We start from the raw sequence: 26,042 nt of genomic DNA on the forward strand, positions 1-26,042 counted from the left end.
CATTCTGTGTCTCCCTCTCTCTCTGCTCCTCCCCTGTCTCTCTCTCTCTCTCTCTCTCAAAAATAAATAAACGTTAAAAAAAATTAAAAAAAAAATCGCTGCGCGCTTGTGTGTGCCCGGTTCTGCTGGACTATGCTTTGTTGATCATTCTGTCTTCTCCAAAAGAAAAATTTGTAAATGGAACCTGTATCCCCCCCCCCTATAATTATTAGCCTCCAACTATTAAAAAGTGTTATTTGCGGGGAGTTCACGTCATCTAAGCGCTTCACTCCGCACCTGGCACAGAACGATTACGGCCAGAGAAGCCGGAGCATCTGCTCCTAACTGGGCTTCCCTTGCGGTGGTCCGGGAATACTAAGGGGCTTCTGGAGGGCCCGGGGTGCCCCCTCCCCCCCCCCCCCCCCCCCACTGTGAGGGAGCGGGCCCCTGATTTGTGAAGACGGAATTTCCTGCCCATTTGCTCCTCACACCTTCCGGAGGCCAAACGGGCGGCCCAGCTGCGGCCCAAAGGGGGAGGGGCGCGGCCGTCCGGCAGATGGCGGCATTTACATACAGCTGGAGCCCCCTCTCAGGCGGGGGCTCCTCACGCCGGCGTCTGGTGCATCCGCGAAGCGGGGGTTGGAAGGGTGGCTTTGTCTTCGGGAGGGGAGCACACACCGCGCGTGTACACGCACATGGGGGTCCACAAAGAACCCTGGATCTTCGTCGCGTCCACGCAGGGCTACAGCCACGGACTTCCCACACCTAACCTCTTTCACACAGGGACGCTCGGTTATTCACAGCTTATGCAGACCCTTCCCCCCACGCAGCCACCCAGAGGTGCCTGCACAGACCAGAGATTTGAAGGTTCACATGGCTACACACAGTGTTCAGGATCTCACATTTACGCAATGATACGCACATCCACAACAGCCGGTCTCAAGAAGTCACACAGTCAGGAAATCAGGTACACCCCTGTTTTCCCACGCTGGTGCACACGCGTACACACACACACACACACACACACACACACACACACCACAGAATCTTAGAATTACAACCTCACAACCTGTCTTCACCATATGCAATTTTAGGCACACAATCAGTCACGTGCAGCCTCCACCCGGTAACTCTTGATCACACCACACACGCACAGAATTTAAAATCGTACATAACTTTACACACTGGCTGCACCTAACCCCACCTCATCTTCAGCCACACACAAAGTCGTGCCCACAACCACACACAAGATCACACGCTCACTACATTGCTTCTGCCCATATTACAATCTCACGGTTGCTCCAGCAAGCTCCCCTTCCCCTGCGATCTCCTCCCCTAGGGTCTCCTGGAGCCGGGCTGCTGCCTGAAGGGGCGGAGCCGTCCCCTCAGATATAAGGCTCGGGAGCCAGCAGCTGCGGCTCCCGGCACCCCCGAAAGGCCATGGTCAGCCCGCAGATGGCCCAGCTCCTGTCCCGGACGGTGATCCTGGCGCTTCTTTTCCTTCCCCAGGTCAGAGCAGGAATAGAAAGGGGTGGGATGGGAAGGGGTGGGACGCAGGAGTCGTGCGGCGGAGGCGCGGGACAGACGGGAGCCTGGGCCCCCACGCCTCCTCACCCGGTACTCCTTTCCGGCCCCAGGCAGGGCCGGCAGGCGTCTTCGAGCTGCAGATCCACTCTTTTGGGCCGGGACCAGGCCCGGGGGCCCCGCGGTCCCCTTGCAGCGCCCAGGGCCCGTGCCGCCTCTTCTTTAGGGTCTGCCTGAAGCCAGGGGTCTCCGAAGAGGCCGGCGAATCTCCGTGCGCCCTAGGCGCGGCGCTGAGTGCGCGCGGACCGGTCTATACCCAGCAGCCTGGAGCGCCGGCGCCTGACCTGCCGCTGCCCGACGGCTTCATGCGCGTACCCTTCCGGGAAGCCTGGCCGGTGAGAACCCGCCCCAGCGCCCCCCCCCCCTCGCCCCCGTGCTTGGAGGCCTTACCCAAACCTCTATGGCCTTCTGCCCGCCAACTCCCAAGACCCCAACCTCGCCACCTAGGGACCCCAGATTTCCAGACCAGTAACTATCATCTGGAATCCCACATTCTTAGACCCGTAAATCCTACTCACAAGGTACCGGAAACTTCTGACTCCAACTTCCCCTATGGAGATCCCAAATGTTCTGACCCCCGCCCAGCATGCTTGAGACCCCAAATTCCCAGAACGCCAAACTTACCTCTGTAAATCTTCAACTCACAGAATACTACCTCTCTTCCTTGGGGATCCCTAAACACTTGACTCCTTACCTTTATCTCCAAATCTCCCTGCACTTGGGACCTTCCCATACCCTGTCTTTGGGACTCCAATCTCCTCTCACTTTATCCCTTCTCAGATATTCCGGTTGGGGCCCATATGCATGAATTTTACCTTCAAAATCCTATCTCCCATCCCACAGCCCCAAAAGTGGAGAGGTGAACAGACCTGTGTATGAATTCTAGACCTCTTGGCCTTTTGGGCAAGGTGACTTTCCCTTTTCCAGCCTCAGTTTCCTCATCTATAAAATGGGATCATCATGATACCTCACAGGGGTCCCTTTTGAGGGATTCAACCAGGTATCTCCAGTATAGTTTTCATCTGCAGCAAGTGCTCCATAAAGGAAGCCCAAACTGTCATTCCTTCCCTGGGCCAGTCCCTCTCAGAACTGTCCCTTGTCTGCTTGGTCCCTGGAATGACCATCACCCCTAAAATCTGGCCTTCATCAAGTACCCCCCCCACCCTGACCACTGTCTTCCATCCTTTCCTCCTTCCTCCACCCAACCAGGGCACCTTCTCTCTCATCATCGAAACCTGGAGAGAAGAGTTAGAACAGATTGGCGGTGAGTGTCTTTAGTCATCAGACTGAAGTGTAGAGTGTGGGGGCTCCAGGGAATCGGGCCCGATGTAAGTTCCAAGATAGTGACATGGGGCTATCTGTAGAGTGGAGCGTTCACGGGATCGCTGGACCCAGGAGGTCCCCACAGCTCCCAGAGTGTGGTGCTGGGTGTTAGTAGCCCCGGGGCTCGTGGCATGTCAGTGTAGAAATGTCCTGGTTCTGGATGTAGGAGTCTCTGGCCGGATCCCAGGTGAAGTATGCCAGAGGGAAGCTCTCGTACTATCTTAGAATCGAAGCCACCAGAGCAGGATATAGCATCTCACAGTTCTGCTCTATCGCCATCTGAATATGATAACCCCGGGGTTCAATATGGGTTACTTCCTGTTCTCCATTCAGAGTTCTGTCATGGTGTCCCTATAGAGGTCCCCGGAGCCCTAATGGGATGTCACAGTTTCACCAGAGAGAATATTGAGCAAAGGTTTCAGGGAGGGATATGGTATTTTATCCTTAATTTGAGGGGGATTTGGGTACCATGTAAGGCCCACAGTGGGGGTGTGCTGTCACCGTGTAGATATAGAAAGCTGTGGCACAATGTTGGGGAGGGGATGACAGTTTTGCTGGGGAGAAAATGCCACTGTCTCGGTATCCCAAGGCTTCAGGCAAGAGGGTCATTTATGGTCTAGTAATTGGGATCTCTGTCACCATTTTGCTCTAGGAAGATCCTGAGACACAATTTGGGGGTGTTACGACTTCAAAAGACCTGCCATTGCCCCTTGGTCATATAGAGACAGCAGATGTCACAGGGTGTTAAGAGGTCTCATTACTGCCTTAATATACACAGATTCTGGTGCAAAATATAGGGTTATTTCGGCTTCTGTGGGAGAACTGTTCTCATCATGATGGTCATAGGGTACTAACGGGATCGCGACATCAAAGGTCCCAGGGTACATTATAGGAGTTTACAGCCTTGCTAAGGGTTGAACCGCCATTCTCAGGGCTCTCAAAGCGGTGTTTGGGCCTCGCTAAGAGGGGCAGGGAGAATACAAGCCGGGAGAGTGCAAGCTCCATCTGTATTGCGAGACTGAGTCGGGTCGGCTCCGGCCCGGCCCCCCACCCCAGCGCGGCTCCCTTCTCCCCGCAGGACCCGCCTGGAGCCTTCTGGCGCGCGTGGCCGGCCGGCGCCGCCTAGCGGCCGGGGGCCCGTGGGCGCGGGATGTGCAGCGCGCAGGCGCCTGGGAACTACGTTTCTCCTACCGCGCGCGCTGCGAGCCGCCCGCCGTCGGGGCCGCATGCGCGCGCCTCTGCCGCTCGCGCAGCGCCCCCTCGCGGTGCGGTCCAGAATTGCGCCCCTGCGCGCCGGTCGAGGACGAGTGCGAGGCAGCGCGTGAGTCTTGCGTTCCACCCCACCCCATCCCCGGCCCTTCCCTAGCTGCACTCGCGGCCCCCAGGCCCCTTGCACAACCTCGTTACCGTCTTCAGGGAACTGGGGACCCAAGAGCTCAGCCCGGGGACCGCAGACATCCCTCTCCAGGAAACTAGGGAATGCTGCTCACCGCTGGCCAAGTACTCCACGCCCCGCTCCAGCCCCACTCGCTGTTCAGCCCCCTCCCCACGATCCAGCTACCACCTTCGGGGAAACTGAGGACCCTAGACTTCTCTCTAGCCCTGCCTGGGCACTCCACCCGCTTCTCTCTTCCTAACACTTTTGTCTTCCCTAATAGGAACCCACACCCATTTCCCATGCCGGTACCCACGCCCGGTTCCACCTCTAACCCATGCCACACCCCTTTCCGGATGCTAGGACCCTCTAAACTCTTCTAACGCTTGGGGCCCTTCTTACCCCCCACCCAGGAGCTTTGGAAACTCCTCGCAGTTTCCCACAACCCCCTCATTAAAGGATTCTTTATCCTCTCCTTGCAATTGCGGGCCAGATACCATTGCTTTCTAAAGCTTGGATCCCTGACTTCCATTATGGGTACCCTCAGACCCCCTCCCCAAACGTCTGAGCCCCACGGAAGCCCGTAGGACTCCCAGGCTTATCCAGATTCTCCCGGACCTGCCCAAATTCAAGACCTTCCCAATTCCCCCTGAAAGGCCAGGGGCCCTTCCCCAAGCCCCAAGCCCCTTCTCTCACTCTCCTCTCTCCAAGCTCAGACCCTGGAGCCCCCACTCCATTCTCCTTCTGAGAACACAGACTCTGGAGCTCGGTGACCTGGGTTCACATCCTCTGTCTGCTACTTCCTGTCTTCCTTTCTGGGCCTCAGTTTCCCTGTTTGGAAACTGAGGGGGAAGTTACAATACCATATAGCCCAGAGGGTTGTCTGTCACAAGGATGAAACAAGGTGGTGCACACAGAGCGCCCAGACACTTGTCCGATTCCTATCCTCCTGACCCTGCTCTCATCAATGTTACTCTTCCCTCTGCCTCTTCTTCCCCCGTAGCGGCATGTCGGGCCGGCTGCAGTCCAGACCACGGCTTCTGTGAGCAGCCCAATGAATGTCGATGCCTGGAGGGCTGGACTGGGCCCCTCTGCACCATCCCCGTCTCCAGCAGCTGCCTCACTCCCAGGGGCCCATCCTCTGCTGCCACTGGATGCCTTGTACCCAGGCCTGGGCCCTGTGATGGGAACCCATGTGCCAACGGGGGCAGCTGCAGTGTCAGTATCACCCCCTCCTACGTCATCCTGATCCGTACTTTACCCCCATCTGGGGCTGTTTGAGATCACACCCCGGGAAGGGCTGGGGGTAGCTGTCAGGGGAGGGCTTCCTGGGGCTGTCCAACCTGCATGTGGGGCCACGAGGTGGAATTAGGTGATGGGAATAGGATTGGGAAGAACAGGCCCAGTGGGTGGCACCTAAAGGTGCGGGCACGTGGATGATGAGTCCTATGGGACTACCAACTTCCCCCCCCCCCCAGAATAGAGAACAACCTGAGGGCTCAAAGTGGGCAGCACTGGGGCCAGGTGAGTTGGGAATTTAGGATGAGGAGCATTAGAGAAGGCTTCCTAGAGATGGGCCCAGGGCTGGGGGCTTCTGAAGTCCAATTTGGCTGAGGGGCAGTGGAGTGGGTAGACCAGCTGAGTGGCCTGGGGAAAGCAAACATGTGGCAGTGGGCATGAAGCTGGGGTGTACTGGGATAAAGTGGAGCCCAGCGTGGGCCACCTGAACAGTGCCACCAAAGGACTGTGAGAACAGTCAGGGTTCAAGGTAGGGGGAGGGCCTGAGAAGGGGAGATCAGAGAAGGCTTCATGGGGGAGGTGGTCTTAGGGCTAGGACCTGGAAGTAGGATTTGGCTCTGCGGACAAAATCGGGAGGGCAGACCAGGCTGGCAGCATTTGTAGGTGAAGGTGTAGAAGTGGGAATGGGGGCCTCCGGGCCTCCAGAGCCTCCCCTCTGTGGGCTTGGATGGGCGGATCCAGAAACATGGAGTGCAGCGAGGGATTGTTTCATGGGGGACTTCCCAGGTGAGGCAGGACGGGACAATGAGCAGCCCCCCATGTTCGAGGGAGGAGGGGGGATGGGATTTTGCTCCCAGGAGACCCCGTTCTGAAGCCCTCTTGCTGCTACCCAGGAGACATCAGGATCCTTCGAATGCGCCTGTCCCCGCGGGTTCTACGGATTGCGGTGTGAGGTGAGCGGGGTGACGTGTGCGGATGGACCTTGCTTCAATGGTGGCTTGTGTGTGGGAGGCGCAGACCCTGACTCTGCCTACGTCTGCCACTGTCCACCCGGTTTCCAAGGCTCCAACTGTGAGAAGAGAGTGGACCGGTGCAGCCTGAAACCGTGCCGGAACGGTGAGGTGGGAGGACAGATGGTGAGGGATGGTGTGGGGGGGGGGGGATATGGGGGGGGTCCCCTGCATGGTCAGTGGGCAAAAGCAGGGCTTGGCTCAGACAGTCCTGGGTGGGAATCCTAGCTGTGCTCTCTCTAGCCTGTGGCCTGTGGAAGTGACCCTCCCCCTCTGCCCAGCCTGTTTGTTCTGTAAAATGCACAAGGTGGTATTCCTGTCTCAAAGATATTGGAGTAGGGGGCACCTGGCTGGCTCAGTCGGTGGAGCATGTAACTTTCGATCTCGGGGTTGTAAGTTCAAGCCCCATTTTGGGTGTAGATATTACTTTAAAAAAAAAAATGAGTATCTACAGTCTTCCAGGTCCTGTTCTAGACACTAGGGAAACAGCAGGGAATGAGATAGACAAAAATCCCTACCCTCATAGAGCTGATAAACTAAATAAATAATTATATGGGACGTTAGATGGTGATAAAAACTACGAAGAAAAATAAAGTCAGAGGCAGGTGTGTATGAGCTGGAAGGTTGACACTTGAGCCAAAGTGGTTAGGGAAAAGCTTGCTGAAGGTAGTGAAGGAGGGAGCCATGCGGGGATCTGGGGAAGAGTATGTTCCAGGTAGAGGGAACAGCAAGTGCAGAGGCCCTGAGGTCGGAACGTACCTGGCTGGTTAAGGGTCCCAGGGAAGCTGGTGCAGAAGGAGCAGGGAGAGTGGTGAGAGATGAGGTCAGGGAGGTGACAGACCCGGTGGGACTTCATGGGCTATGATGAGGATTTTTGGTTTTCCCCGAGGGAGATGGAGCGACAGGAGTCTTCTGAGCAGTGGAGAGACCTGATCTGATATAGGTGTCAGAAGATCATGAGTGTAAAAACTCTCCAAAACCCTGGGTGTTCACTCTGGGCTGAGAGGTACTAGGGTCGTGGCAGTGACCAGAACAGCTCTGGGCCCCGCCCTCATGGGGGTACCAGTCCAGTGGGGGAGGGCACACTTGTCCTCGGAGCCCAGAGTTGTCCGGGTTGTGATGGGGGAGCGCAGGGCTGGGATGGAGTCAGGGAAGGCTTCCTGGAGGAGACAGCAGAGACCTGAAGGGTGAGCTCAGGAAGAGAAGAGGTGAAAAGAATGGGAGGAAAGGAGGAAGTGAAAAGGGAAGGGGCATCCCAGGCAGAAGGCACCGGCAAAGGCCAGCTGGCTAAAACATGTTCTGCAACTGCCATTTGAGTATTGTTGAAGCCGAGAGAAAGATACAGGGACACAGGGCGCCGAAGAGGTGAGGCCGACTTAATCCAAGACTTCACCGGGAGAAAAGCGGGCTTGCTTTCCCAGAGGCTGGCCCTAGAGTTAGATGGAGGGAGTGGGGACCCAGAGGAAAGGGCGGGCAGGGGTTACAGAGCCGAGGAGCAGACGCCCGGAGGAGCAGACGCCCGCCGAGGAAGTGCGGTCCGGGCCTTGCTGCTGACGCCCCTTCCCCACAGGCGGGCTCTGCCTGGACCTGGGCCACGCCCTGCGCTGCCGCTGCCGCGCCGGCTTCGCGGGGCCGCGCTGCGAGCACGACCTGGACGACTGCACCGGCCGCGCCTGCGCCAACGGCGGCACGTGCCTGGAGGGTGGTGGCGCGCGACGCTGCTCCTGCGCACTGGGCTTCGGCGGCCGTGACTGCCGCGAGCGCGCCGACCCGTGTGCCGCGCGCCCCTGCGCCCACGGCGGCCGCTGCTACGCCCACTTCTCCGGCCTCGTCTGCGCCTGCGCGCCCGGCTACATGGGCGCGCGCTGCGAGTTTCCGGTTCACCCCGTCGGCGTGGACGACGGCACAGGCGCGTTACCCGCGGCCCTACCAGGCCTGAGGCAGGGGGATCCCCAGCGCTTCCTTTTGCCCCCGGCTTTGGGACTGCTGGTGGCCGCGGGCTTGGCCGGCACTGCGCTCTTGCTGGTCCACGTGCGACGCCGTGGTCCTGTCCGGGATACTGGGTCTCGCTTGCTGGCGGGGACCCCGGAGCCGTCGGTGCATGCGCTACCAGACGCACTCAACAACCGGAGAACGCAGGAGGGTTCCGAGGATGGCCCGAGGTGAGGGACCGCAGACGTTCGCCTTGTCTCTCCTGGCTGCTTACCTCAGCTTCCATAGTGCAATTGGCTTGCTTCCTCGATACACCTTCTTGATTGGTTCCTTCCCCTTATCTGCCCGAGGCCTCTTTGATTGGGAGGTTCCTTAGCCCCCTTAGTTGGCCTTGGGTTCTCTCCATGGAGGGTGGGGGAAACAAGAACTGAGAATTTGAAGGGTCGAGATCTTATTCTTTTCCTCCCGCAGCCAGCCCGAGGACTGGAGTCACCCCGAAGATGGAGACTCTCGTGCGATTTACGTCATATCTGCGCCTTCCATCTATGCCCGGGAGGTAGCTACCCACCTCTACCCGCTCCGCGCACTTTGGGCACGCTGGGCGGAGGCAGCCCCTGCATTTCCCGTAGCCCTCCTTTACCCTATCTGTAAGCTGAGGAGGGTAGAGTCTCTGGAAGGTCCTTAAGCCACCCCTCAGTTATGGCTTAAATTAATTCTAGTTTGCAGCCCTTTTGCTGTCGTTTGGAGCTATTTGCCATCTTCTCTTTGGCAGACCTGTGGCCTTCGTGAGGTCACAGTGGGAGCCTCAGCCAGAGCTTCACTGTTTTCCCCTCCCTGGGGAGAGGGAGAGGAGGCAGAGGGGCAGCCCTTTCTAATGCCACCTACTCATTTCATTTCTAGGCCTGACCTGCCCCTTGTCCATCAGCGCCTGGAGACAGGACCCGGATATTTTTGTATTTACTTGGTGGTGCCCAATGTTCTGCCTTAGACACTTTGGAGCTGGAGGGGGTGGCTGGGAGAATTTTACTGTTGGGAGTTGTACATAATGGTTATTTATATCCTATTTTCTCCTCTCTCCGTCTCTGTCCAGAGACCTCTATAAAGGCTCTTACTTTGATCAGCTTTGACTCACTGGGCTAAGTGCTTTGTACTTCGTGTTGGGACTGAGGGGAGAGATCGTGTCTCCTGGGAAGCATACCAGTTAAGACTCTGCTGGAGGGATCAGAAACAACTCAAAGTGGCTTAAATAAGGAGGAGAATGTATTAGTTCATAAAAATGAATGTTGTAGTGGGTGTAGTTTCAGCGGAGCTGGATTCACGACCGGGAGTCCCCCCCCCCCCCTTCTCCAGTTGTGTCTGGGAACGACTTCATTTGCAAACGGGGCTTTCACTGGCTCTGGCGTGTCACGTGGCCTCCCCCCCCAAGTATGTTTTATTGTGATTCGTCAGTCTTGGTTATTTGTCTAGCGTGCGGCGGGAAGTGAAGTGAGTCAGGCTGTCCAAATCAGGTGGAAAATGTGGCTAGAGCAGTGTCCCTCCCTCTGCCTCAAATCCGGGTTTGTTACTAGACCTGAGAGTATTGTATCAGGCAGGCAAAACAGCTGAGTAAGTTTGAAGAGCTAATTGGCTTTATAAAGGGATTCGTGAATTGGGCAGCCTCCGGTCTGGTGAGTAGAGGGACGCTCGGAGGAGTTGCACAAAGTGGAAGGTTTTTATAGGAAGGAGAGGGGGGCAAGGAAGTTATCAAAGAAAGGATTGTTCCAGGCACTGTCACCTTCCTCTAGGGGAAGGGCAGGGGGTCTTATTGGGGACTTAACCTCAGCTTGCTTTGGGGGATGGAGAGGTCCATGTGACTGATCACCTTATGGGTGCTGACCAGAAAATTCCTGCCTGACCTGTTAAGACTTACATTTTTTTCGGTGGAGTTGAAACTGCAAATTGGTTGGGTATTAAGCCCCAGTTTGGTGACTTCACCCAAGTGACGTCATTTTGAGCCTGTACTTTTTTTTTTTTTTTTTTAAGATTTTATTTTTAAGTAATCTCTACACCCAACGTGGGGCTCTAACTCACAGCCCTGAGATCATAAGTCATACGCTCCATCTACTGAGCCAGCCAGCACCCGCCCCCTCCAGCCTGTGCTTTCTTTTCTTTTTCTTTTTTTAATTTTAATTTTTTACATTTTTGAGAAAGAGAGTGCAAGCAGGGGAGGGCAGGGGTGGGGGCACACAGAATCCAAAGCAGGCTCCAGGCTCTGAGCTGTCAGCACAGAGCCCCACGCAGGACTCAAACTCACAAACCATGAGATCATGGCCTGAGCCGAAGTCGGACACTTAACCAACTGAGCCACCCAGCGCCCCCCCCTGCGCTTTCTTTTTTAACACAACAGAACCAGTCAGTGAGAGGAGAAGGGATCCATTTTATAGAAGAGAAAGTTGAGGCTCAAAGAGGGAAGTAACTACTGCGGAGACAGAGCCGGTGAGTGCGGGGTTTGGGATGCAGCTGTCCTTCCTGACGCCTCGGTGCTAAAGAGCTATAGGGTTGTGCTGCTTTGTTTCTAAACACCAAAAATGCAGCTGTGTTGGCTGCCTCAACACCCTGATGTTTATGACGTATCACACAAAACATCAGAAGGGTAATTTAATATAATTTCTAAAATGAAAAATTCACGGGTGCGTGTGTGGCTCAGTCACTGAAGCTTCCAACTCAGGATTTCGGCTCAGGTTGTGCTCTCATGGTTAGGTTCATGAGTTCGAGCCCGGTGTCAGGCTCTGTGCGGACAGTGTGGAGCCTGCTTGGGATTCTTTCTCTCCCTTTACCCCTGCCCCTCCCCTGCTTGTTTCCTCTCTCTTTCTCCCTTAAAATAAATATGTGACATTAAAAAAGTGAAATGAAAAATTCACATTCCCTTCAATTTGGTGGTTTCGTGTCTAGGATACGAATTACGCGTGAACTTTCACTTGTGCACAAAGGTGTCTGTATTGCAGTGGTTGTTTGTAGTGTTTTTATTTATTTTAGAGAGAGCACAAGTGGGGAAGGGGCAGAGAGAGAGGGAGACACAGAATCTGAAGCAGGCTCCAGGCTCTGTGCTGACAGCTCACAGCCTGATGTGGCGATCAAACCCATAAACTGTGAGATCATGACCTGAGCCGAAGTTGGATGCTTAACCGACTGAACCACCCAGGCACCCCTGCAGTGGTTGTTTATAATAGCGAAAGGCTGTGAACACCCTAAGTGCCTGATGAGAGGGGACTGGTTACATTAATTAGGGGCCATTTATAAATACGATATTATACAGTTGTTAACAGGACGAGGCAGATATCGATGTGCTAATATGAAATTACCATCTATGCATTTTGTGCAAGACTGGGGGGGAAGGGACAAGGTGCAAAGGAATGTATAGGGTGCTACCATTTGTGTTTTAAAAATGGACTGTATGGAGTTCACCTGGCATTCACCTCAGGAGGAGCTCGGCAGACCCGCTTGCTGGCAAACTGGTGCAAATTATAAAAACAAAATGACAGATCAACTGTTTAAAGCCTCTGGGAATGATCCTGAAGGCACATAGCGAATTAATAACCGTTCATTCGAGAAAATCTACTAAACGTTTGGTGAGAACAGGGAGAATCAGTAACAAGTAAACCAATACCCTCCCCCCCACCCCCTCCCCACCCTGCTCCAGTAACACCCCCCCTCCTCCATTCCTGCCTGGGCTCCCTCCCCGCCCCCAGCTCCAAGCTGGAGGCTGTCCTCAGGGGAGGGGCAGAGCGTCAGTGTATCTCGTCCTGCCACCAGCTACTTGTTGCTGAGGCTGAGTTCTGGGGGAGCACCACCAAGAGGTGGGGGCTCCCTTCTCCAGCCCAGCCCGTACTTGGGGGACTCTGTGTTCGATGTGTTGTGGCCAAGAATGCCGGAGCCCTGACTGTCCCTCCCTGGCTCCTGGGGCAGGGGGTTCACATCCAGAAGGCAAGCTAAGAGACCTGGGGCCGCCGCCTCACCCCGCTGAGGACTCCGCTCCTAAAGTGGGGTTACTCTGAGCCAAGCCTACCATTGTCCCCCTCCCCAGTATCAGAGCTGTGGCTCAGAGATTTTGTCTGTTGGGAAGGCAGGCTGCAGAACAGAGAGCTCCCAAGTCTTTTCTCAAAGGAACAGACTCTTCACAACAGTGTGGAGTTCAAGTCTGAAGGTGCCTCAAAAACAGCGGAAGTTGTGCTGGAAAGCGATGGAAAGAGATGGGTAGGTTCTGGCTAGTTTGCTGGAGAGCCAAGGAAAGAGACAGCTGGGAGGAGCCTTCCTGGGATCAGAACTAATCTCAAACTGACTCTGGGAGCTAACCATTCAAAGGATCCTTAATTTGATTGGATCTGTCTCTGAAAAAGTTGATGCCCCCATGGTGTTGAAAACAATGAGGACTGTAGAGCAAACAGCTGACAGTTGGTGGAGCTTACCTGCCCGGCACAGTCAGAAAGACCCAGAGAACCTGCCCAAACCCACCAGCCCAGGATGACTGGGCATATCTGAGTCTGTGTCCCCATCCACCCTCCCCCCTGCTCTACACTTGCTGGAGAAAGGAGAATAGACTTAAATCACCTAGCCAGTCACTAACCAGGGAAACAAACAAACCCCAGGGAGTCGGGGCCAGTGCCCAGAGTTGCCATAATGTGCTATCTGAAATGTCCGGTTCCCAACAAAAAAATACGAGATAGGTGTGGAAGTAAGAACGGCATACTGGAGGGGGAGGGAGGCAAGAGAAACTGCCCACCCTGGGGAGAGTGACCACATGTTGGAATGAACAAAGCCTTCAAAGCAGCCATTACAAATATGTTTGGAGAGCAAAAGGCAACTGTGATTAAAGAAATAAAAGCAAGGGCGCCTGGGTGGTTCAGTCCGTTGAGCATCCGACTTTGGCTCAGGTCATGATCTCAAGGCTCCTGAGTTCCAGCCTTGCATCAGGCTCCCTGCTGTCAGCGCAGAGCCCGCTTGGAATGTTCTGTCCCCACCTCTCTGCCCCTTCCCTGCTTGCACTCTCTCTCTCTCAAAAATAAATAAAGCTTAAAAAAAAAAAAAAACCCTAAAAGCAATAAACCATGTGGCACCAAAGAGAGACTATCAACAGAGAGAGAAGTTATTTTAAAAAGAAATGGAGGGGCACCTGGGTGGCTCAGTCGGTTAAGCGGCCGACTTCAGCTCAGGACATGATCTCGCAGTCCGTGAGTTCGAGCCCTGCGTGGGGCTCTGTGCTGACAGCTCAGAGCCTGGAGCCTGTTTCAGATTCTGTGTCTCCCTCTTTCTCTGACCCTCCCCTGTTCATGCTCTCTCTCTGTCTCAAAAATAAATAAATGTTAAAAAAAAAATTAAAAAAAAAGAAATGGAAATTCTGGGGCCAAAAAGGAGGATATCTAAAATGAAAAATCCTCTAGAAGAGCTCAATAGTAGATTTGAATTGTCAGAAGAAAGAATTCACAAGCTTCAAGAGTCTTGAACTAGAGAGAGAAAGAAATGAAAAATGAATGGCGACTTGGAGACACGTTTTAAATATGTACAAAGCATTTTGTATCAGAGGCTGTCAGATAATAGATGCTCAGTGTTAGTTCTCAATATTATGTGATAAAAGGAAAGCCCTTTTCACAGGGAGGCAAACTGAAGCCCAGAGAGGGGTAGAAACTTGCTTAGATAGAATCACACAAAAAATTCAATGTTTCTCAAGATTTTCCTATTTAAAATTTAAAAAATTTTTAATTTTGAGAGAGGGAGAGAGAGCGTGAGCAGGGGAGAAGGGCAGGGGGAGAGGGAGAGAGAATTCCAAGGGGCTCTGCTGAGCATGGGGCTTTATCCCAGGACTCTGGGGTTATGAACGGAGCCAAAATCAAGAGTTGGACGCTCAACCAACTGAGCCACCCAGGTGCCCCATGACTCTCCTTTTAAAACTCTTCCATGATTCAACATAAGGTCTGTACCTGACCTAATAGTATTGGACCAATGTCAGAGTCCTGGTTTTGATAAGGTACTGTAGTTACATATGATGCTATTATTGGGGAAAGCTGGATGAAAGTTAATACAGGATTCTTAAAAAAATTTTTTTTATAGCTTATTTTTTGAGAGAGAGAGAGAGCAGGGCAGGGGCAGAGAGAGAGTCCAAAGTAGGTTCCACTCGAGAGCCCAATGCAGGCTCTCATGAACCGCGAGATTGTGACCTGAGCCGAAATGAAGAGTCAGAAGCTTAACCGACTGAGCCACCCAGAGACCCCTACAGGATTCTATACACTGTTTTTCCAATTTCATGTGAGTGTTAAAACTTGTTTTTAAAAAGGTAAATATTTATGAAACACCTACTGTGGACCTCCCATGAACATGCCAGCTCTTATTCTGGGAGCAGGGGACTCAGCAGTGAACGAGGCAAGTAAGTCCCCCCCCCCCCCCCCCAGGAGCTCACAGTGCGATGGGGCCATTTGCAGAGTGGTTAAGTACCAGCATTCTGGAGCCTGACAGTTTCCATTTGAATCCTGGCTGTGCCACTTACTAGCTGTGGTTATTTATATGTGTAGCACTTAGCACTTGTGTAACTGCAAACTCTTGTTATTTTTGCTAGTTATTATTTTTAGTTTTCTCCTGACCACCCAGTTATTTTTTCAGGGAGCCCCCTCCGCCCCAGGCTGGTTCTAGCACCTTTTGGGATTCTGCAGGCTCCTGTGCCTCTCTCGCCTTGTCTCTGACCCCTCTGCCTGTGCCTCCCCTACTCCAGCCCCGGCCACACTGGGCTGTTGTTGGTTGGTGATGGCTATGTTTCCCCCACTGGACAGGGAACCTGATCACTGGACCAGGGGTTTGCTGATCAGGGCTCTGTTCCCAGAATCACTCGGCACAGGACCGTGCACACAAAAGGCACTCAAGAAACATACTGAAGGCCTGAATGTTAGCGATAGTGAGAGGAACGCTGGAGCAATCTCTGTGTTCCTTGCCTTGAAGGTAGGGTTCAGGAATTAGGTGAGATCTGGAGGCCCAGCGCAGTAGAACCTGTGTACAGCGTGGAACACCATGTAACAGTGCCCCCTTGTGGTCTTCTCCCATTTTAGAACCCTGGTGTGCGTGAGGCTCTCCCCGCCCCAAGGAAGGAGGACGGGGCGGGATCCCAACCCCGCCCTCCCGGCCCCCTGCTGCCCATGAACAACCAGGCGCGGGCCCCAAACCCCTCACCGGCCCGGGTCTTGGCCTTGGTCCGGGCTTCGACCCCGGTCAGGTCCTCGATCCCGGTCCGCATCCCAACTCCTGCCCGGGCCTCGACCCCAGCCCGCACCCGGAATCCCGCCCAGACCCCGGTCCGGGCCCCGAATCCCGTCCAGATCCCGAATCCCGTCCAGATCTCGGCCCGGGCCCCGAATCCCGCCCAGACCCCTGTCCGGGCCCCGCGTCCCGTCCAGATCCCGGCCCGGACCCCAAATCCCCCCCAGACCTCGACCCCGCGCCGGGCCCCGAATCCTGTCCGGATCTCGGCCCCGGCCCGGGCCCAGAGTCCCGCTCAGACCCCGACTCCTGTCCAGACCCCGGCCTCTGCCTGGACCCCCACTCTCGTCCAGACCCCGACTCCGGTCCAAACCCCAACCCCAGCCTGGACTGAGACTCCTGTCCAGACCCCGACTGCCGTCGGGACTCCGACCCGGGTCCAGACCCTGACTCCAGTACAGATTCCAACCCGGGTCCGGACGCCCACTCCGATCAGGACCCCGACTCTGGCCCGGATCCCAGCCCCAACCTCATTCCCAGTCGGGGTCCCGATCACAGCCGTTGCCCCTGCGTGGGAATCCTTAGGGAACTCAGCCCCACCTTTGGATCCACCCTCAGAATCTGCTCCGGAGCCCCCTGTGTGGCCGGACAAGGATCTTTCACCGACACCCAGTGTGAAGCACTTCCCATCAGTCGCCAATGAATTTGGCTCTGTCACCCAAGAGTCCCTTCCTGCCCTCACTCCAACGGCCGCTGATTTCCTGGGGCCCACCCTTGGGTCAACCTCGAGGGCAGACTCCTCAGCCACCAAGTTGATGGATTCCACTCCCGATTCTATTCCCGCACCCATCCTGGAGACCGACTCCTTCGCCACCGCTTTCACCTCCACCTTCGAGAACTTACCGGAGGACAGCAAGATCCTGATTCGAGTGATCTACTGGTGAGGGGCATCCCCGCCCACACCTGCCTTCCTCCCCTTGGGGAAAGCCCAGAGGGGGTGGGCGCTGGGGCTTCCGGGATTTGAAGATAGGGTGAGGGGAGGGAGTCCCCACTCCCAGTTGGACACTTGGCTCCACCTATCATTTTCTCTGGGGCTGGGGAACTGTTGGCTTCAAATCTCTGCTCTGAGCTTCATTCATTCAGTCTCATTTACTCATTTTGGAGTGTGCTGCCCCCCGAGGGCCAGGCCTGCTCTGAGGATGGATGGAGTGCTGAACAGCGCCACCTGCTTTTCTCGCCAGGCCAGGCTGGGCCATGCAGACCCAAAGCCAGGCCCGGGAGGGGTGGGGGAATGCCAGACTGGGTGGTCAGGGATGGCCTTTCTCAGGCGGTGATGAGAAGGGGGCCTCCACGTGAAAAGCTGGGTGTTGGGAGGGCAATCGAGGTGGCAAGGGGAGGAGGAACCGCAAGTGCAGAGGGGGAAGGAGGCTGGCTTCCGTTCTCTTTGGTGGTCTCAGAGCTGGGTCTTCTGGGTCCACGACAACAGTAACAGCAGGGACCTCCCCCAATCCCCATGTCTCTCTCCTGCTTTAGAACATCCTCTCCCCCTTATCTCTCCCAGTCTCACTCCCCCCACCCCCCATTTTTTCTGCCCAGGTGGTCTCTCCTGCTCTGTCTCTCTCCCCAACTCACTGTCTCTTTTCCTTTCCCTATGTAAATGCCTCTCTCCCCTTCTCCCCACTTCCTCATCTTCCCCTCTTTCTCTGCCCTTCTCCTCCTTTCTAGCTTTCTTTGACTCCATAGATTCATTCATTCATTCATTCAACCACTATTTATTAAGCACCTACCTTGCGCCAGGCCCTGTCCTCGGCACCAGGGACACAGGAGTGCATAAGACAGAGATCTCTGTCCCTTGTGGCACTCACGTTCTGGTGTGGAGGGGGCTGGAATGAACAATAAATATGGCACACAGTACATTATCTCACATCGTAGAAGGTGATCAGTGCTGGAGCACCTGGGTGGTGCAGTCGGTTAGGCTTCCGACTCTTGATCTTGGCTCGGGTCATGATCTTGCAGTTTGTGGGTTCCAGCCCCACATTGGGCTCTGCGCTAATGGTGCAGAGCCTGCTTGGGATTCTGTCTCGCCTTCTCTCTGACTCTCCCCCGCTTGTGTTCTCTCTCTCTCTCTCTCTCAAAATAAATAAGTAAACTAAAGAAAAAAAAGGCGATCAGTGCCAGTGGCAGAAGGAATGGGGGGGGGTTTCACAATTTTATGGGGTAGTCAGAAAGGCCTCCTTGAGAAGGTGATATATGAGTAAAGACCTGAAGGAGGGGAGAGAGGGAACCATGTGGATAAGAGCATTCTGCAGAGGGAACAGCCAGTGCAAAGGCCCTGTGGTGAGTCATGCAGTGTTGGAGGAGGAGTTCCGAGGTAGGAGGGGTGGAGGCGGGGCTGAGGGTAGTCCCAGTCCTAGCTCAGCCAGTCCTCCCTGTTAAGATCGGGACAGGTCACCCACACCCTTTTCTCAACCTCAGTTTTCTCATCTGTAAAATGGGGTTGTTGAGATGATTCCAGGAGATGCCTCATCTAAGGTCATAAATGTACATGGCTCAAAGAAGGGCTCAGTGTATGTCAACGAAATTTTTTTCAAAAGAGCTTCCTCCCTCCCTCCTTTGCTGGAGCAGTGGGCCAGGGAGTGAATGGAGGCAATGGGGCAGATACCGTGGGGGCTTGTGGACCATACAGAGGACTGTTGTGGTTTTTTTTTGCCTTGGGTGAGCTAGCAATATGGGATGGAATCGGAGTCCGGTGTTCACAGGCTCCCTCTGGGCCTGGGGAGATACTGATTCAGTGTCTTCTCTCCATCTCTCTCTTGTGTCCCTTCTCTTTCCCTCGGCGTCCAGTGGCCTCTGAAGCTACAGCCTTCGGGTGAGTAGTTTTGACTTTGGAGGTGGGGGGAGTGCTGGACAGGAAGTCTGGAAGGAGGTCCTGTTTCCCCTCCCCTGACCCCATGACCCTCTGATCCTGTGAACCCATGATCCCATCTCCTCCCTGCAGTACATTCTACTGAGAAAGAGTCTGGAGCTGCAATTTCCAAATTGTCTATGCTTTGTGAGTGTGCCGGTGTCCTGGGGGAGTGAGGGGGGGTGGTAGTTAGGGTCCCTAGACCCCAGGGGCTTGGAGAGGAGCTCTCACCTTCCCCTCCACCCCCAACATTCCCTCCCCAGGAGGAGGAAAGATCTGCCCAGGCTACAGGGGAGTTTGAAGTGTTTGTGGATGGAAAACTGGTCCATTCAAAGAAGGTGATTGTGATTGTGTGTGTCCCCGACCGGGAGAGAGGGCGGTGCTGGGTTGGGGGGGGCGGCGGTGGAGGGGGGTGGGAGACATACATGTCCCTGCTCTTTCCCCTCTGTGCCCAGAAAGGCGATGGCTTTGTGGATGAGGCCAGGCTGCAGAAGATTGTGAGCATTATCGACGAGGAAATTAGGAAAAGGTAGCAGGCAACCGGCCAAAGGTGAGGTGAGGGAGGCGAGGTGGGCGGGGCTGAGGGTGGGCAGCACGCAGGGCGGGCGCTGCCTTGGAGTCAGAAACAACCTACTCACAACGTAGCTCAGCCAGTCCTCCCTGTTAAGATCCGGGCAGGTCACCCACACCCTTTTCTGAACCTCAGTTTTCTCATCTGTAAAATGGGGTTGTTGAGATGATTCCAGGAGATGCCTCATCTAAGGTAGTAAATGTACATGGCTCAAAGAAGGGCTCAGTGTATGTCAATGAAATTTTTTTCAAAAGAGCTTTAAATTTCTTCCTCCCTCCCTCCCTCCCTTCCTTTCACTTTCAGTTGTAAAGCTGTGCCACCCAATAACAGCCTACGGCTTTTCAACTTAGGCTTTTCAACTTATGGTAAGTTCATTAAAATTAAATACAATAAAAATTCACTTGTTAGCTACACTAGCCACATTTCAAGAGCTCTATAGCCACATGTTGAGCAGTGCAGATGTAGGACATAGAACTCATTACTGCAGACAGAAAGTTCCATTGCTAACATTGTCTTAAGGTATTAAAGCATATGCATGACCATTTATTGGCCACCGATACTGGATTCTTATTTTTTATTTCTTTTCTTTTTATTTATTTTTTTAGAGAGAAGAGAGAGGGTGAGTGGGCAAGAGGGGCAGAGGGAGAGAGAGAATGAATCTCAAGCAGACTCCGTGCTCAGCACAGAGCCCGCCTGGGTGCTCGGTCCCACGGGATCATGACCTGAGCTCAAGTCAAGAGTCAACCACTCAACTAACTGAGCTGCCCAGGAGCCCCTGGATTTTTAATTTTTTAAATATTTACTTAATTTGAGAGAGAGAGAGAGAGAGAGAGAGAGAATCCCAAGCAGGCTCTGTGCTTAGAGTCAGAAACATCCTACTCCCAGTCCTACCTAGCTCAGTGAGTCCTCCTTGTTAAGATCAGGGAGGACTGTGCTTGGAGCACAGAGCGTGACTCAGGGACCGATCCCCTGAGAACCTCGAGATCACAACCTGAGCCGAAACCAAGAATTGGCCGTTTAACAGACTGAGCCACCCAGGCGCCCCTTAGTTTGCATTTTCATTTCGTTAACGTATTTATGTCATCCCCACACCCAGCGTGGGCCTCGAACTTACAACCCTGAGCTCAAGAGTCACGTGCTCTTCTGATTGAGCCCGCCAGGTGCCCCAGATACTGGATTTTTAAGACCACTGAGAGGGCGCCTTCAGCAATTTCTCCTGCCCTCTGCCCTGTCCCCGGCCACCCCTGATCTGCTTTCTGTCCTCCTAGATTAGTTTGCACTTTCTAGACGTTTACATAAAGGGAAGCTATGATTTTTTTCACGCTTTTTTGGCGGAAAATTTTAGACACGTACACTAGTTCCGAGCCCCGTACAGTGAGCCCCATGTGCTCGTCAACCAGGTCAACTATTATTACCGACTTTCTCCTAGTCCATCTATTTTCCTCTCCACTTTTTTTTTTTTTGGCATGTTAGCGTTTGAAGGTACATTCCAGACCTCACGTTATTGCACCTGTAAACACTTCAGTATGCATCTCTAATAAATAAGTTTTTATTTTATTTAAAAAAATTTTTTAATGTTTAGTTTTGAGAGAAAGAGGGAGAAAGTGCAAGCGGGGGAGGGGCAGAGAGAGGGAGACACAGAATCTGAAACAGGCTCTAGGCTCCGAGTGTCAGCACAGAGCCCGATGCAGGACTCAAACTCACAAACTGTGAGATCATGACCTGAGCCACACAGGCATCTCTTATTTTATTTTATTTTATTTTTTTTCAACGTTTATTTATTTTTGGGACAGAGAGAGACAGAGCATGAACGGGGGAGGGGCAGAGAGAGAGGGAGACACAGAATCGGAAACAGGCTCCAGGCTCTGGGCCATCAGCCCAGAGCCCGACGCGGGGCTCGAACTCACGGACCGCGAGATCGTGACCTGGCTGAAGTCGGACGCTTAACCGACTGCGCCACCCAGGCGCCCCTCTTATTTTATTTTTAAAGTTTATTTTGAGAGAGACAGCATGGGAGGGGCAGAGAGAGAGGGGGAGAGAGAGAATCCCAAGCAGGCTCCACACTGCCAGCCTAGAGCCTGACATGGGGCTTGAACTCACAAACAGTGGGATCATGACCTGAGCTGAAATCAAGAGTTGGATGCTTAACTGACTGAGCCACCCAGGTGCCCCAACAAATTAAGTTTTTAAAAGAAGTACAAGACCATTTTCACCCCCAACAAAAATTTTATTTTATTGATTTTTTTTTTTTAAGTAGGCTCATACCCAATGTGGGGCTTGAATTCACAATCCTAAGATCAAGAGTTGCATGCTGCATCACCTGAGCCATCAGGCGCCCCCACCCTCAACAAAAATTTTAAAATGTCTTAATGGCATCTAAGATCTACTCAAGTGTCTCAAAAATATCTTTTTAGAGGTGGGTTGGGAATTAGGATCCAGACAATGTCCACATTATATTAGTTGTTTTTAAAAATTTACACAGTATTTTTGGAATGCCTACTATGTGCCAGGCACTTAGTAGGTCTGTTTTCAAGCAGCCATGCTGGGGATGGGGGCAGGGGAGGCAGAGGAGACGTCTGTTTCTCACACCTGCCAATACACAGAATACCAGAGTAGTTATGCATGCAGCTTCCAGGGTCACAGGAACTTCGGTTCAAATCCTGGATCCACCAGCCAGCCACACAAGGCTGAAGCTGGTGATGTTAGATGTGAATTAAGAGCTTGTCAAAACCCTTCTTCAGTAAGTGAACAGCAGTTGTTATTGGAATAAGTCATGAATGTTCTTATTGCAGCAGAGAACCCAGTTCAAATTGGCTTAACAACAACAAAAAAGTTGGCTCATGAGAATAAAAGTCTAGGGGCTAATGAGCTTCAGAAATGGCTTGATCCAGGCAGCAAAATGTTGTCATTGAGAATCTGACCCTCCCTTACTCTGTGTTCTGCTTTTTCCCTGGGCTAACTTTATTCTCAGAGAGGCTCCCTATCTTGGTGGCATAAATCCCTATTGGCCTGGATTAGGTCACATGTTCATCCCTGAACCAATCACTGAGGCCCAAGGGAACACGGAGCTCTCATTGGCCAGTCTTGAGTCATGTGGCCATTCCAACTTGGAATGGAGTTGGTCTCCCTAAGCCCATGGGGAGGGATGATGGGGAGAGAGCTTTGGGTGGACAAGAACGACAATCAACTGTATTAAAAAACGGAAGGATAGACAATGGTTACGTCAGTATTGTCTGGCTTCAAATCCCTATTTTACTGGCTGTGTGACTTCAGGCAAATGCCTTCACCTCTCTCTGCCTTGGTCTTCTCCTCTGTCAAGCAGAAACCATGATAGCCGTTACCTCCTTGGATTTCACTTTATCCAACAAATATTTGCTGAGTACTTACTCTGTGTTGGATACTGTTCTGGGTCCTGGGGATGATACGGCCATGGACAAAACAGATGCGAACTCCTGCCCTAGTGAAGCTGACATTCTAGTGGTGGGGACAGACAATGAACGAGACACATAGGCAAATCGAAGGTGGAAATAAGTGCTGAGAAGAAAATAAAGCAGGAAAGGAGTGGGGGTGGGTAGTGCTGGGAGTTTTTTGCAATCCTAACTTGAGTGGTCGGGGAAGACCTTATTGGGAAGATGGTAAGTAAACAGTTGAAAGAAGGAAGGAGTTGAGTCGTGCGGATATCTGGGGTTATCTATGGAACATATAGCCGGCAGAGGGAGCAGCAAGTGCAAAGGCCCTGGGGTAGGAATGTGTGTGGCGTGTTTGAGAAATGGCAAGGAGACTAGAGTGGGGAGCGTTGGGATGGTGCCTGACACATAGTAAACACTGTATAAATGCTATTATTTTTATAGTGTTGTTGTCATCGCTCTTGATGTTTTAAAGTATTTTCTCTCTCCTCTCCATTTCAGGAGCCTCAGCAGGATGCCGAGAAGGGCTGAAATGTTGCCAAGTCAGGTCCTTTTCTGATGGTAGCTGGGGCTGGGGTGAGTCGCGGAGGGGTGAAAACGGAAATAAATACAATCTGCCTCTCTGTTCTGGCCTGACCTCGTCTAATGTTGCCACACTGTCTCCTGAGGTGAGAGGGGAGGCGGTGGAGAGGGGAAGGAAGGGCAGGTTTGGAGAGAAGCCTAATCCTGGGCACCAGGGTGGCTCAGTCAGTTCAAGTGTCCAGCTTCGGCTCAGGTCCCGATCTCGCGGTCCGTGGGTTCGAGCCCCGCATGGGGCTCTGTGCTGACAGCTCGGAGCCTGGAGCCTGCTTCGAATTCTGTGTCTTCCTCTCTCTCTGTCCCTCCCCTGCTCACCCACTGTCTTGCTCCCTCTCTCAAAAATAAACATTAAAAAAAGAAGAAGAACACTCTTGAAGAGAAGCCTAGCCCTGTTTTCCTGTTGCTCCCCAGGTTTGCTCCTGGTTGGCTAGCCTCAACTCCTGGTGCTGTTGAGTCACTTTCTTTTTAATGTTTATTTATTTTTGAGAGACTGAGAGAGACAGAGCAGGAGTGGGGGAGGGGCAGAGAGAGAGGGAGACACAGAATCCGAAGCAGGCTCCAGACTCTGAGCCGTCAGCACAGAGCCCCAGGCAGGGCTCGAACCCACAAACTGCGAGGTCATGACCTGAGCTGAAGTTGGACGCTTAACAGACTGAGCCACTCAGGTGCCCCACTTTCTTTCTTTTGTGGCATCTTCATTTCCTATGCCCTGGTTTGGGATACTTTTTTTTTTTTTTCAATTTAAAAATTTAATTTTTAGAGAGAGTGTGAGGGAGGGGGGCAGAGCGAGAGAGAGAGAGAGAGAGAGAGAGAAAGAAAGAATCCCAAGCAGGCTCAGCATGGAACCCAATGCAGGGCTTGATCTCGTAACAGTGAGATCATGACCTGAGCCGAAATCAAGAGTTGGTTGCTCAACCAACTGAGCCACCCAGGTGCCCCAGGATACGTTTTGACAGTTTCTCATTTTATTGGCAGTTTTAGGGGGTGGGATGGAAATATGGACTGTGGCAAGTCTCCAACACTTGACAACCCAAATTTCATTACACCCTGGAGCCCACTTTCTAAACCCACAGGTCCTAGAATCCCAGTGTTGGGGGGGGCGCCTGGGTGGCTCAGTCGGTTGAGCGTCCGACCTCAGCTCAGGTCATGATCTCACGGTTTGTGGGTTCCAGCCTCACGACGGGTTCCGTGCTGACAGCTCGGCGCCTGGAGCCTGCTTCGAATTGTGTCTCCCTCTCTCTGCCCCTCCCTGCTCGCTCGCTGTCTCTCTCCCTCTCTCAAAAAGAAACATTAAAAACAAAATTTAGACTCGCAGTGTCGGGAGGCGGGTGTCAGTAACCTGGGGGAGGGCCATTTGGGGATTCATCGGACCTTGATGGGCCGCCTACACTGCACCTGGTGCCGTGGGGTCCCTGGGCACGAGCCGGGAGGTCACCGCAAGGGGTGGGAGTCAGACCTTTGCCATGTAGTGGCCGTGACCTCCAGTAAGGGACACCCCCTCTCGGAGCCTCAATTTCCTCCTCTGTCAAATGGGCGTGGTAACACTACTTAAATGTGGAATCCCCAGGGCCGGGCACAGAATAAGTGGGTTTCTGTCAGGGGTGCTCCTCTCTGCAAGTGATGGCGAACCGGGCCACCGGTGGCTTCCACCATCCAACAAATACACCGTTTTTCTCGTGTGCTGGTGGGACAGGGCTGGAGTCGGCTGGCGGTCCGACGATGCCGTCAGCGACCCGAGTTTTTCCGTATTGCTTTCCTGCCATCGTTAACACACGTCGTCTCATTGTTGCACCTCCACCCCTGGAGTCCTTATTGCAGGCGGAAGAGGGTTCCGTGAGGAAGGACTTGCCTGCTGGGTCACTCTCTTTTTGCTAGGGAGGCAAGATTTTCCTGGCAGCCTCTACCCCGTCTTCTGCTGTGATGCCAAGCCCGTCCCCTGCCCCCCCACCCCCTTCACCTCGCCTCCAGCTCGCCGGCCCACTGCCTGTTACCTGCTCTCCTCGCCGGTGATGCTCACAGTTTTCTGCAGCCTGGCCTCACCCACAAAGCCATCATCTTTCTGGGCACAGTCTGTCTGTCTGTCGGCCTCCCCACCCTACCCCCAGGGTCCCAGCACCTTCTTCAAATGGACCAGCTGTCCATTCACAAACGCTTCAAACTCCCCTGCAGCCTGGGTGGATCTGTCTTCCTCCTGGGGAGGGGATGTCGGGGGTCGAGGTGGGGAGGACGAGGGCTCGTGTTGGGCTCAGTGGAAGAAGAGGTGATGGGTATCGTGCAGGTGGCACCGTGGGTGCTACGGGATCGTTGGAGAGCGAGATCAGACACGCTGCCCGGGCTTCCAAAGCCAAGCTCTGCACGTTTGCCAAGAGCCTGGACTCTCTTTCTGTTCCTGACGACGAGGAGCAGGTGCAGATAACGGGGCAGACCCTAGAACCTACCGACTGAGAGCACAGAGCCTGGAGCCAAATCCCTGCCGGGATTCCACTCCCGGTTTTGCCACTTCCCAGCTCTGGCAAGTGACTCTACGGCTCTGTGCCTCAGTTGCTCCCTCTGTAACATGGGGAACGTAATAGCACTTCACTCGGGTCTGCTGAAAAGAGTAAACAAATCTGTGAGAGTCTCGGGAGAGGGCTTTCATAGCCCAGGAGCTGCGTGAACGTTAAACCTCTTAGGGCACATCTGCTCGCTGGAATGGAAGCCGTGCAAGGACCCAATATCTTATTACGTCGCCGAGGCTATTTCTATTTTGAACCAGAGAATCCAGGCGTGGTCTGTCTGCAGAGCCCGAGTTTCCCCACCACACTGCGTGGCCCGGGCAGGAGCACGGGGGGGAAGGCAGGGTTCAGGATTGGTGCTTCGGTATTTTCTCACGCCGTCCACAATCTCACCCGGACGCTAGATCCCCCAGCACTTGTCCGTC

General features: G+C 53.6%; 2 protein-coding genes across 2 annotated transcripts; both read left to right on the forward strand.

The window, feature by feature from the left end:
* Positions 1 to 1,419: 1,419 nt before the first annotated feature.
* Positions 1,420 to 9,766, forward strand: DLL3 (delta like canonical Notch ligand 3). The gene is made up of 9 exons (XM_030299816.1): positions 1,420 to 1,488; positions 1,617 to 1,898; positions 2,773 to 2,827; positions 3,965 to 4,207; positions 5,265 to 5,479; positions 6,394 to 6,616; positions 8,081 to 8,672; positions 8,914 to 8,998; positions 9,343 to 9,766. The coding sequence occupies exons 1-9, from the start codon at positions 1,420 to 1,422 to the stop codon at positions 9,346 to 9,348; spliced, it is 1,770 nt and encodes a 589-aa protein (XP_030155676.1). The 3' UTR covers positions 9,349 to 9,766.
* Positions 9,767 to 15,599: 5,833 nt separating this feature from the next.
* Positions 15,600 to 23,124, forward strand: SELENOV (selenoprotein V). Its single transcript, XM_030297340.1, has 7 exons — positions 15,600 to 16,600; positions 18,505 to 18,529; positions 18,659 to 18,712; positions 18,829 to 18,903; positions 19,021 to 19,115; positions 19,440 to 19,501; positions 23,045 to 23,124. The coding sequence occupies exons 1-5, from the start codon at positions 15,600 to 15,602 to the stop codon at positions 19,096 to 19,098; spliced, it is 1,233 nt and encodes a 410-aa protein (XP_030153200.1). The 3' UTR covers positions 19,099 to 19,115; positions 19,440 to 19,501; positions 23,045 to 23,124.
* Positions 23,125 to 26,042: the final 2,918 nt, after the last annotated feature.

The sequence above is a fragment of the Lynx canadensis genome, chromosome E2, assembly GCF_007474595.2.
Source record: "Lynx canadensis isolate LIC74 chromosome E2, mLynCan4.pri.v2, whole genome shotgun sequence".
Taxonomy (NCBI): Eukaryota; Metazoa; Chordata; class Mammalia; order Carnivora; family Felidae; genus Lynx; species Lynx canadensis.